Source organism: Colletes latitarsis, chromosome 14 (genome assembly GCF_051014445.1).
Source record: "Colletes latitarsis isolate SP2378_abdomen chromosome 14, iyColLati1, whole genome shotgun sequence".
Classification (NCBI taxonomy): Eukaryota; Metazoa; Arthropoda; class Insecta; order Hymenoptera; family Colletidae; genus Colletes; species Colletes latitarsis.
This window is the reverse complement of record NC_135147.1, coordinates 24,621,020-24,634,474: the sequence shown is the minus strand read 5'-3', so window position 1 is coordinate 24,634,474 and position 13,455 is coordinate 24,621,020. Positions and strand designations below refer to the sequence as shown.

General features: G+C 41.8%; 1 protein-coding gene across 2 annotated transcripts in view; it reads right to left on the bottom strand.

The window, feature by feature from the left end:
* The window catches only part of LOC143349697 (pikachurin), a 215,048-nt gene that overhangs the window by 28,113 nt on the left and 173,480 nt on the right, over window positions 1–13,455 (bottom strand). For both annotated transcript variants that reach the window (XM_076781126.1, XM_076781127.1), the window contains exons 6-7: window positions 9,385–9,586; window positions 251–395 (exon numbers count right to left, since the gene is read on the bottom strand). In XM_076781126.1, the coding sequence (XP_076637241.1) occupies window positions 251–395; window positions 9,385–9,586 (347 nt within the window). The remainder of the gene's footprint in view (window positions 1–250; window positions 396–9,384; window positions 9,587–13,455) is intronic.

The following is a 13,455-nucleotide window of genomic DNA, read 5'->3' as shown; positions in this document are numbered from 1 at the left end:
TTGCGATTCATACGACAATAGTTTTGCCTATTCCGAATATTCGCGTGGAATCTTTTATTCTCTGAAAGTGCCTTTGGCCTTTATCGTTCCGGATTGCTGGAAATTTAAAGCAACCTGGAATAATTTATCAATTGCAAGTGTACCCTAAGAAATCTATGGAACCGAGTTTCGTCGAAGATCGATGGTTTCTTTTCAGTTTCGTACACGAGCGTACGCTTCGACGACGTCGTAAGGGATAAAGTATCCTTACCTTCGATCTTCCCTCGACGCGTTTCTCTTGATTCAGCTGAATCCAAGCGTCCCATCGGTGCCTGTAGACAGTCAGGGTATTCCATTCGTTCAGCCTTACTGTTTGCGTGCTCCTGACGGTGCCGACCCCGCTACCGCAATCGAACCTTTAAACAAACAGAACGATTACGTCGGCGTCGTTCTTCCGTGTAATACGACAACGCCTCTTTGGCGATACACTCGAAGAGGTTTAAAGGTTTTCCACAATAAGTCTGGAATGACTTTGTCGGATCTTTTCGAAGCCTCCTTTGTCACACGGACGTCCGGAACGTTGCTACTTTCACTTTCCCACCCCCATGGGCAAAGGTATCGCAATCGAAACTCTCGAAGACACTTTTTTTTTACCGGAAAACATATTTCAAAACTTCTGTTATGAATATCTGTAAATCTCTCCAAACGTCTGCAGAACAAAGCCACGTTAATTCCTTTCTATTTCTACTGCGTTCGAATGAAATTTATTTCATTTCTATGCGTGTAATTGCTCCTTTGATCCAGCTTCGAGGTTGTATCTAAATTACGACGTTCCACCGATACACCCTTAAACTTTGACTTTTTCCAAGCACTGGGAACGAGAGGGACATAATTCGCGACGACTGTGTCTCGTCGCGCGAAACGCTCGAACGTCAAAGCGGAAATTAAAAAGCATTATCTATTAACTGTTCCTCGACGTCGACGTTAATAAGAGGACGATCAGAGGGGTTTTATCGCTCGCGATACGAACGCTTGGGAAATTTCACGTTGCGTGAAAAGGGAAATTCATCGAAACGAACGACGCGTTTGGACGTTGCAATTACTTCTTTATAGCGTTTCGTCTATAGATCCTGCAGCCGGGACGCCGTGCTCCATTTCATCTCGCGATTTACTCGCTACTCGCTGGACGATTAATCGACGCTTTAGAAGCGATTCGAGAATGCGTCGAATTGGAAAGCGAAGTGGAGAACGGTTGCCAAAATATACCGTTTCAAATACTTTTATATTCACTGTTTACTATTTTTACGGAAATAAATATCGTTGATGCACTTATTATTGCTTGTGAAATAATTTGCGGAGGACATATTAATTCGTTATGAGCAGGGCTTACGAAATTACTGCGTTCTTTTTTATTACACAGGAATAAATGTATTGAAATATATCATGCATACAATATGATTCTTAAAAAAACAATATTTTCTATAAATTCAATTTAAACAGAAAACAAGCTTGCAAGAAACTTAACACAAGCTTTCGTTGATTAATCTGGACCTTCATACAGATCAAATCTACAGCTGAAAATGCCCTCTCTGATTCCACATTTAGCAAACAAACATAATTACTTGACATGAATATTCATGCAATATTCATGAAACTGTTCATCCGTGACATAAACATCGATCGATACTAAATCAACTTTCGGTAATTATCGATAATCGATCTTCGTATTATCAGTAATATCAAAAATAGATTTTGTTACGTTTATTGACACTAACGATAGACAGAAATTTCGCGAATGAGTATAACGAAGACGGCAAACATTTTTGATGTATTTTAATTTTACTGGTAAAGTCAAGTTATAAAACAGTTCTGAACGTTGCTTGTTACGAAGTTAAACGAAGGCACGTACGATTCAACGGAGTTCGTCGATCTATAATGCGGAATACGTGTTCCGTGACGCATGATTCGCGTGCCATGTTCTCATTTGTCGATATAAAATGTTGAAAGGCCGTCATTAAAAAGTAATAAGGACGAATTAATTGCCGGGCGTCCAAAGACATTTGAATATCGTTTTTTTCTTTTGTTTGATCATTCATCTTCCAGGGCAATATGTTGGGTAAATTTCTCACGTTTCATTAACCGAAAGATCCGATGCTAAGTCATTGGTGGCTAAAATAGCGGGGGAAGGTTAATAATTAAATTTACCCACCAGAGTATTATTCTGGTTAATTATTCTGGCCATGATTAAAGACTCCTACTAGCGCCCTGGTAAACGGGGCGTCCAAGTGCCCAAGGATCCCAATTTATCACGTTGTCACGTAATAAAGTAATCTTCGCGTACCATTAACCCCTTGAACTCGATTTATTTTCAGAAATTTTGTATCCCGGGGTACATTATTTATTTCGCAAATAGCACGACTCTTCCGTCGTTCACGGCGAGGTTAATAACAGCTTAATAATAGCTGAACCTCGTCTTTGTAAAGTATGCTTATTTTTATTTGCTTACTCTGTACTTCTTTTTGTATACGATCTTAGTATATCAAGGATATTATTATTATTATCTTATAGAAGATAAATCAATACTTTCAACGTCGTTGTCGCGTACAGTATTTTTTCTCCAATAGAAAAGAACAGATAACGTTCACTAACAAAATAATTATTCTTATTTTAAGAAATACCTGAATACTTTAGATTTTCTTAGAAAAGCTCGTAATAAATTAATGTATCTTTGACAAAAGGTTTAACATAGATCCAAATAACACGTAGGAGATACAATTGTAAAACTGCCCCCTACGTTTTCCACATATCGAACTCGAAATACGACTACCCTTAGTCGAGTTCCACTGGTCGATTCTCGCGTTGCGTTATTGTGTTTTATTTTTCGGTATATCGAGGCTCGTTTTCGAAACTGCTACGACTACAGGGAAGACAGAAAGTTCCACGCGGCGCCAAGGGTCGGATTCTAAGTTGCGGTAATTATCACTGTCGGGGGTAAACGACATGGTAATGAGAAATTTTAACGAGTTGTGCCGAGTGCACCGTAAATCCTGCGCAGTCGAAGTACGTAATTAATAGCACGCTGCTCGCGGCACGCGTGCTACTTGGAAGTTTTCAGGCGCGCAGTTGGCGAATCGAAACTTGAGACTTAATGTTTTGCACGCCCGTGTGGGTGACTTTCCGTGTACAAATTGACACAAGAACCCCAGCAACTCTACGCGTAGTTATCGTTGGTTCTTTCGTTTCTATTTACTTCTATTTTACTTCTATTATTTCGAGCTTCAACGTCGACACAGTATTCCGTCGATAAATCTGGGTTAAATAATTAGAATAAATAAAGAAGGATGATCCGAGGAGTGTAGGTGGAGTCGAGTAAATGGGGGATGATCCTTAGAGAAGATTCTGTTTTCCAGAGTAACTAGATTTCGTGTTAGTTCCGATAAAATGTTTAATAACATCGAATGTAAATTAAAACACCAGAGGGATGTTCTACGACGATGTGTCCTCGTGTTAGAGAGAGAATCGCGCGTCTTCCATTCGAAAGCCGTTCAATTCGAGCCGAGGCGGAGTTTTTCCAGGGACGAAAAGCCAGCAAAATAATTAAGGACTCCCGGGAGGCATATCGCGAGATCGCGACCCTGACCTTCTTCGAGCCACACTTTTTCGCAATCTCAACCCCTCAGCGACACACACTTGACATTTTCACGACGTCGATGTGACATATGCGAGCGAGAGAAAGTCACGTACAAAGACTTCGAGCTCTATCGGGATTAAAGAACAGCGAGAATTAACCCTTCACAGACGCCATTAGGTCATCCGAGGGACAATCGATCCATGAATTTAGGGTACCTCGAGAATTTTATCACTTTTTTAAAATAAAACCGATCATGTGTAGCTTCGAGAAATTTGCGAAGATATTCAGACATTTATGAGCTATTAAAAAGTTTGTTCAGCTTATTCAAAAATTTGTAGGTAATGTTTCATTTTATCACTAGCTTTTTGAGATACTTTTCATCAAATAAGACAGAATGAAAGAAGTTTCTTAACAAATTTAGACATACGAAGGTACGGTATCCTACAATCTGTCTTCGTTGCCACAATGAATGATCAATGGCTGACGTCGTGTTACGTGTTCGCGTCTTATAGAAACACAATATGGCGTGTAGAAAGGAACAATGGCGCGTAAGTGGCTCCGTCTGTGGACAACACTGGTGTAAAACTAGACGTCGTGTCTGGCATGATTCACAGCGGATGAAGTGGCCTTGGGCGGCCAATTGAGTTTCACCCGACCGCAGTTTCCACGTTCTCTACACGGTAGAATTTACTCTTACGACCAGGGGAGTGCACAGGGTGTTCTATAAAATTCGACCAAGTTACGTAACATTAAGTCTAACTTATCGTTGCTCCGAAAAGTTCGAGTACAAAACCACTGTTCGATTTTCTATCGATCGAAATTTCACGAAATGATCATTGTCAGTAACGTCAGAAACATTTAACAGAATTGTTACGAATTATATTATCCGAATAATGTATTTACTAGTTGTAATATTTTAGTAAGCAGTCTAGTAATACGTACTGAAAGTGCCAAAACTTCGCACGCGTGTAATTCCGAAGCTGCTCATGCTTTATCCATAATTAACCCACTGTTAGAAACGGCGAAGCTTCCTCTTTGAAATGGTTTTTGGTTTTTGGCGATCCGACTTTCCGTTTTCGAGATATCGTAATTTATGTAAAAGTTAATTTTTGTGATTCGACTATCTTTCTCTCCGTCTTACGCTCGGACCTCCTTCTCTCTCCCGCGAGACGCGTCTCAGAACAGTCTCGCGATGCGTATTAAAAATACTAAAACTTTAGAGGCGTGCAGTTCCGAAACTACTAGTGTTTTCTCCATTATTGGGCGTTTGTTAGCGGCGGCAAAGCTTCCTCGTTGAAATGGTTTTTGGTTTTTAGCGATCCGACTTTCCGTTTTCGAGATATCGTAATTTATGTAAAAGTTAATTTTTGTGATTCGACTATCTTTCTCTCCGTCTTACGCTCGGACCTCCTTCTCGCTCTCGCGAGACGCGTCTCAGAACAGTCTCGCGATGCGTATTAAAAATACTAAAACTTTAGAGGCGTGCAGTTCCGAAACTACTAGTGTTTTCTCCATTATTGGGCGTTTGTTAGTGGCGGCAAAGCTTCCTCTTTGAAATGGCTTTTGGTTTTTGACGATCCGACTTTCCGTTTTCGAGATATCGCAATTTATGTAAAAGGTAATTTTTCTTAATTTGACTATCGCTGTCTCCGTCTGACGCGTCGCGCCGGACCTCCTTCTCGCGCGTGCATCGCGCTGACCTACCCTACGAACGTGACTGTCGTGACCTAGTTCCGCGGCGTAGTATTTCCAAGAATTTACTACGCACTGTTTACGATTTCCACGCGCGCGCGTTCATTGACTTCGCGCCGGGCTATCTCCGGAACTAGCCACCGGATCGACTTGAAACTAAAATCGCTATATCTCCGGAACTAATAAAGCTATCGACTCTCACAAACGCTCATTTTAAAGAGCATTTCATCCTCTATCCGATGAGCATAACTACTTTTATAATTTATTTTGTTTTCTATGTTTATTTTGCAATTTACTTTGACGCAAAGTACTCAAAGATGTTTCAGCAATTCCTATCGATTATACAACCGTTCCGCGATAAACACTGCACTATAAATTCTTCATCTTTACCGTATTGTGTACCTGGTGTAATTGTGAAACGAATAACTACTACAAACGTGACGAGAAAAATTACATAGCACAGGAGGACCAAGTTATCGTTTCGAAAAATATTGGAAACTGAACCAGACCTAAGCTAGAAGTACAAGTTACGTTATCTCGATAAAATAAAAGGGTAAAACTGTCGGAACTCAAGGGTACGAGTTATTTGTTCCCGGTATTTACCAAAAAACAACAAGCAAGGGGATGACGGAGGTAGACGTCTCTTCTTTCAAAGAGCTCGATCGTAGCTGAAGAGGTCTAGGGTTAAACAGTTTCGTGGAAGAAACACAGTGGATACAGCGGGTTCTCCCGACAGAATCTTTTTGGCCGTCTTCCAGGACCCAATTTCTATTTTTGTCCGTTCCACGGCTCGCAGGATATTACTTCCGTTTCGAACGGGGCAACCGAGCTGGCGCGGCCATGTAACCGTAACGCGGACATCCGTGTACGTGAAAGTGATTCTTTGAGTTCCCGTCGAAAGACCCTGGAAAGACAGCCACAACGGTAGATACGTGTACGCGGCTTAACCGAAGAAAAGGCTACTCAGATTGGATAGGTAAGCCGGAAAACTCGGGCGGCGAGATTTTCTTCCGCCGTTGAAAGCGAACGGTAACTACGTACGTGTATAGGATAACGTGGATACCTCTTTCAGAACGGTTCGCCCGCGCGAAGATTTCATTTCGGTTGAAAGCCCGTCGAGATCTTTGCTACTTTCACGCTGGGAAGCGTCGTTTAGTCGGTATCGGGGATTATTAATAGCACTGGAGTCCCCGAGCAATCGTCGCCGAAAACTTTCCACGAATACAGAATCAATGTGTCAACGGCTACTGCTCAGGATTCGATTAGGGAAATATACAATGCCGGACATATACCAACAAAGGTTTAAATAAATTCCCATTGTGATTTTGGATCATAAGGAACCTTTGTTAAAAACTTTTTACCAATGTCCAAATAAACAAACCATATTTATAGGAAGAAAATTTATCACTACGAAGCATAAATTTATCACTACTGAAACTCGTTGCGTTGCACAGTATTTTTTTCAATTTGCACTTCAATTTGTGATTGCTGAAGAGAAATGGCACACAGTCGAAACGTTAAAAATTAAATTCTAGATATTAAAATTTAATAAACATTCGTAGTGCAGTGAAAAAAGCCACTCTATTTTAGGAGTACCGTAACAAACAGGTAGCGAATACAGCCCCGTTGATGGAATCTGGCTCACCTGGTCCTCGAGCGTCGCGTAAATGAATTTTCGGTCGACGTTCCACGGAAACTAGGCTTAAAGCTCCGATGGAGTATCGCATAAACGAACTTCTTTGGCAGTATATTTTCCTAACACCGGGAAACGGGGGCCACGGAAACGATGAAGTTTCGCCCGAGAACTTTTACGCGACACTTTACTCAGCCCTTTAACGAAGGTTTGACGTGGTCATTAATTAAGATTTCCGGGCGGCAGCTAATTTTTCGCTTGCAGCTTAATAACCCGTGACTGGCGACGTACTGGCAGCCGATTTATGGATCTTCAACGTCCACGCGAATACCGAATGTGCTTCGTTTATCATTAGTATTTTGCAAAGTTTTCATCGAAAGAAGGAGAAAAGCAATTTTAAATATTTATATTCTGTTCAAGAAAATCGCAAAATAACAGTTGCAGAGCTCGGAAGAAGAAAGATTAATATTAAATTTAAGATCTGAGTGGTTGTGGCGTCTCTGGAAATCCTACTATTTTTGTTCGAATCAGGCGATTACACAATAAACTGCAACGAACAAATGAAAGGAGAAATACCTAGTGAATTAAAACAGATTCGATCGAGGACTGTTTTAAATAACGGAATTTTTTATTTCATTCTGTTATTATCAAAAATTCAAACAATTGCTTTCGGTTCTTCGTCGACTACCGTATTTTCTCGACGGAGTTTCCTCAACGACGGAGTGCTCGTTTCCGGAAGAACAGTGACGTTTTCGCGGAAGACGAGACCGAGAAATTAATTCGAGCACGGAAATACGTAGTTAATTACCTAGATGACCCGGTTCAAACGATCGAAACCCAGTCTCCATAGAAACTCTCCGGCCGAACCGTGGATGTAATTTATTCAATACTGCTGGGATAATCGTTCATTGTTCCTCGGTTTCGTTTCCATAATTCATCGATCGGACGCTAAACGATCGGCCCAGGGATTTGTCGTTCTGTTAAGCAGACCTCGATGCGGCGCATTTATGCATTAACGAGCCGAAGAATCGGCCAGAAATAATCCGCGCGATAAATCGAAAAGTTGGATGCGCGCCGCGGCCGCCGGAAGCGTCGAATTCAAAGCGCCCAGGAAATTGGAAACCCAAATCCTGTAACTTCAAAACGCCGCGAACTGTTCCGTTATTTTATCAAAATTAATGCAGTTGCTCGACGTTGTCCGTAATAACAATTTCCCTAATATTCTTTACGGGCAATCATAAAAATCAAAACACAATACAATCCACGAACAATAGAACGTATGCACGATTCCAGAGGGAATGTAGGAAACGGATAAAAATGGGCCAAAAGTTACTCTGTTATTAATAATTAGCAATGGAAATTCGTTTGTATCTTTTCTGTACAATATTACTAATGAGAGAATCTTACAGTATGCTTCGTTGATTTCTAAATGTATTGCAATCTTTAGTATAACGGCGTACAAGGATAACAAATAGAAATCAAGCCTTTAAATCGAAATGGAGTCCCAAACATGGCTACAGAGAAGACAACGGCCCCATCGATGGAAATTAACCTACACTCGTGTTCGAGATGAGCGTGAGTAAACCAAGGTGTCTCCTCGATTCGAGTTTAGTTCGAGTTTACCGATCGCGTCCCCGTCTAACTGGTGTTTCGCGGTAAATTGAAGTAAATCGCGGTTTCGCGCGAACCCTTTGATGTCCTGCCGTTAATGGGCCAATTAAGTTCCGGGGAAACTTCGGTTATTGCCGGAAGTTGTGGAAAGTTGCCAGAACATAATTCGTCGATGCACGACAGCCAACGGAGCAGGGCTCGCGGCAAACATCGCGGCTCGTTATATCGTTCCGATCGATCGACTTCGAGCGTCGTCCTCGATTTCGGCCGATAGACCGTTTATGACGATGAACTTCGAATTCAATTCGTTCTTTCGCGCGCGAGGTTCCACGAACACCCGGCCATTAATTGTCTAATGGATCACGCGCGACCTAGGAAGCGATTACTCCGAGAAAACTGGGATTCCAAATACGAAAAAGCTGAAGTAGCTTCGTGTCAAAATTAACCCATGGAAGAATATAATTCTCTTAAGGAATTATTTGGAAACAAACCTGAACTTGGATAAGAAAATTTATTTTAAAAATACTAATAACAGCAGTAAATGAGAGATCGAAGCACTCTAAGGGTTAATAATACACGAATGACAACGCTATTTATTTATTGGGCGTTTTTGGCGATTCGAGAAAATCGAGCACAGAATGTATTAATTAAAAATATGAGATGGCTTTTAAAATTTTAACTCTAAATGTTAGAGATAACATACTTTGCATCAACATCGATTATTTCCATCCAAATGCAAAGGCGTCGAAGGGTACCTTTTTGCTCGAAGCAGGTAAAATCGCGGTGGAAACAGTGTTATGGGTTAACAGGGCGAAGGTTTAAGAGGTGATTCGATTACCTAAATTCGATGAAGCCGTGATGGAGTATCAAGGCCATGAAATCGCCCTGAAGATCGTCCCTCTCCCCGGCGAGGAGCAAAATTCCATCCCACGCCTCGGGCCGGAATTCCAAATCTAATTGAACGTGCTTGTAAGCGGCCTTCAGAGCCGGAAACGCCAGCCAACCGGAGCCCGTGAATCGTGGCGACCTCACTTCGGCCTCTGGAAGCAAAAATTGCCATCGTTAACAAACAGGCTTATTATTATTGCTATTGTACGTCGAGCATTAGCGCGATGCGATAAATTTGATAAATTGCACGATTCGCCGAGGATTATACGACAAAGAACACCCCCGACGGAGGGGTTTCGCGATGTTATCGACCCTCGTGCAGCAATTTAGCAACAATTCAATTTGCTTTTGCAAATCGTTCCACGCTAACGTCGCGCCGCGGGGAACGCGATCCACGAATGGCTTCAAGATGTCTGCAAATTGATAACTAGACTGGATCGTATTTTTATTGATAAAATTAATCAAAGAGGGTTGTTCCCTAAATATAATAATTCGTATCTTACGTATTTCTTATACTTTGCATATTAAGTGAATTTTGTAATTCTTTTATAATTAAAATTTCCCATAAATGCGCAAGTAACAACATTCTGTGAACGATACGGGTTTTGCTTATCGAATCAAGTTTGTCAGAGAAAAAATATACGAGACTTAATTAGAAATAATAGAGAGGATTCTACTATTTTGTTGATTCTGATTATAAAAACGATATTCCATTCTCTACATTTGGTTTAATCGTTTTACTATGTGTCTGGGGGTAGTCACGGTTTTTCCCCCGTGAAAAGTGACTTGGTTTTTGCCCCTTCTTCATCGAGAATTCGAGGAAACGAAGAAATATGGTTGAAGTCAAGGGGGCGGAAGAGGGGTAGACAGGAAGCTGGGACTCGAGGATGCCAGAAACGTGCGAGGCTTAAGGAACATCCCTTACCTTTGGCGGTGCAGAGCCGACTATCAGTCAAGGGAACGCTACGGTACATGGGAGAAGAAGGTCCTTGCTCATAGTACACGCATAAACGTAAGGGCGAAGATAAATCAGCTCGACAAAAGGAATGGGGAAAGCTTGTATTCAGAAATAGAATAATACCTCTTGATCGGCGAGTAAAGTATTATTCGACCGTATAGCGAGAAGCTCGAAACGTTTTATTTATGGACCAGTCTACACAAGCTTTAAAACAATAACATCTTCAACATTTATCGTGTATCGAGTCTTTCTCGATAGTCGGTTGAAAAAAGGATATCATATATCATCTTCGACGACATACGAAGAGTGAATTAATTTTACATTTTCCTCCAATATGTCCCAAACTATTTTCAATTGTTCCTTCTGTTTCTAAATATTCAATCTTCAAATTTTCTAAACTGTTCGCGTACGAAATTTCGCTAATTTCCTTTGAATTTCTATCGTTACTCTATTAGACTCGTGGCGAAAATTACTGGCCACCGAAGGTCATAGTCCCTACTACTTCCAGTTCGTTCGTCGGCCCCTCCCACGCGTTCCAAAGACGGAAAGTGCAACCAAGAGCATTCGTTCTCTCTTTTTCTCTTAAATAAACAGGCTAGCGTGGCACGGAAAAAGTGGGGTTAGTACTTGGCACGGTTCGCGAGTCGCTGGAGGCGACCTTGACCAAAATTCTCCGCTCCAGCCATATAAAATAACCGGCCCACAAGCTCAGATTAAGTTTGTTCAAACGTTTCAGGGACATCGCGAATGCGCAACGCGTCGCGTAACGAACCAGAAAATCGTGTTGTTTGTATTCCGGGGGGCGCAAAAAATCACCGGCATCATTTTCAAGGAACAAACTAGAGTTTGAGGGGGGGGGGGGGGGGGGGCTCCTCCTTCCGTCGTTTTGTCGGTCAGCCTTCATTACCGCGATGAATCCGGGTCGGGGTTCTCAGGTTCGTGGTTCACATTTTTAATCGTCTCCGCATCGATTGCTAGCGACGCGACCATATAATAAATGGAACGGTTAGTATCGCGGAAAAGAAACGTTGCAAATTGGATCCTGAATGAGATCTACCCGATATTAAAAACAATTTTTATAAATGCACACCATACTTTTCTATTTCATTTGAATTTTATATTCAAATTCTTAAAAATTTAAAAAAAGTCTTCCGAAAGTAAAACCAATTTTCGTCTTAATTATAATCGAGAGTACGGTAGAAGAACAAGGTTCTCTACTCTATATTTTTTCCAGTTTTCATTAAAACTCCGAAATTCTATCTTGTATCGACTCGCTAAAAGTTTGTTCCGAATTCTCCAATCCACGGAGACTGTTCAAACTTAGATTAGCATCCCGGTTTGATCATCACTCTCGCTGCTCTTGCAGAAGACAGTTTCCATCTTGGAGACGCGTCCAACCCAGAATCCACCAGTACACAGCTACGTCGATGAATCCAATAGAGGATCCCGGATGAAACACCCTAATTTTCAATTGCTACTTTCGACCATACATTCCAACTCGCGAAACGTTTCACAAATTTAGTGCAAACTATCGACCGTTATAATTATTCACTATTAAATAACGAATTTTTATTTTCTAACGCTCCCATTAGAAGACTTTCAGTCCAAACGTTGTTAATAGTCACGCGTGAAAATTCATACAAAGACCCGACGCAAAGTAGACGTATGTCGTGTTTCGTGGCGCGTATTTTGCGCGCTGTTCGCGCGACGAAATTTCAGCGTCGCGACGCTGGTCGTCGAGGGGTTAATTCGAAATTACGAGGTACAACGGAGGTCCGATCGAGCGAGAACGGATCGGACTGCGACGCCGCGGCGCGTCGCGTCGCGTGCAGACACGAATGCGTCCGTCGGTCGTCACGTATGACCGCAATGCACTTCCGATCGTGCCGCCGCATTTTTATCATCCCCGACGAAATGGACACGGTTTGCTCGCGGCTCGCCACCCGCCGATTTATCCGACGGATTAGCGCGACGCGCCAGAACACACAGTCGGTTTTATCGTTTAGCCGAATTAGCTTGCAAAGTGGCGGGGATAGAACGAACCGAGGCTGATCGGATTAATGATTCTTAAAATGATTACGTGACTCGTAAATTTATCAACGACATCAACGATATCTGTGTATACAAACTTTCTACTGGGGAATATATTTTTTGATCAGAATTAATAAATAAAAAAGTAAACGATACAAGAGTCTGCAAAGTCGTTTTATCAATGCATTACAAGTTTCTTTACTGTTGGGAAACACTGGCCCCGAGCGACGTCGAAGGAAATCTTATGAAATTAAGTTGACAGTCGACGCGATAAACCGTTTCTTATAAGTTTTCCTCGTCGTGGAGGGGGCTAAGAAAGAGGCGTTATTAAGATTCGTGTCGAACGTCACCGCGACAGGACGTAAGTAGCGCAAGCTCCGCCGGAGACACCGCAAGCCTTTTGATCTTTGGCGATTTGCATAAGGGCACGCCCTCGAATGGTAAAACGATCAATCAAGTCACCGCGTGGAACAAGCATCGTCGGTCCTTTCGTGTCGTTGACGATGCTCGTTTCGGAGCTCCTCTGATCGACTGCACCCTCCACCGCCTCGAATCTTAAATTAAAAATCGAAACTACCGAAAGGTAATCTCGCGAATTTGACAAATTAAAAGAAATACGTATGAAATATTTACCAAAGTTTGAAAACACTGAAATATTGAGAAGCATCTCCTGAGAAGTGAGAATGTGTCTCACATATTTAGTAAATCTCTGTAGTTTTATACGAGTCTTCCTTGCGTTTAACTTGTCTTTTACTTTTCTCGTAACTAGCGTGTTCTAGGGGTCTTAATCGTAAGCTCCGGCTTACAGGAAGCTTTAAGAAGAAGTTCGCGTCGGAAGTCGAAAGAGAAGCACGAACCATTGGAATCAACGAACCGAAGAAATTTCGTATAGAAAAATATTAATGCTCATAGTGAAAATAACAGAGGGTTAATACGCTATAAATTTTAACTAGTAAGGACTACGAGGGGGCTTACGGGGGAGCAAATAAAACTTGCGCCGAGAATCGGGAGCCAAAAAGGATTGTGAAACGC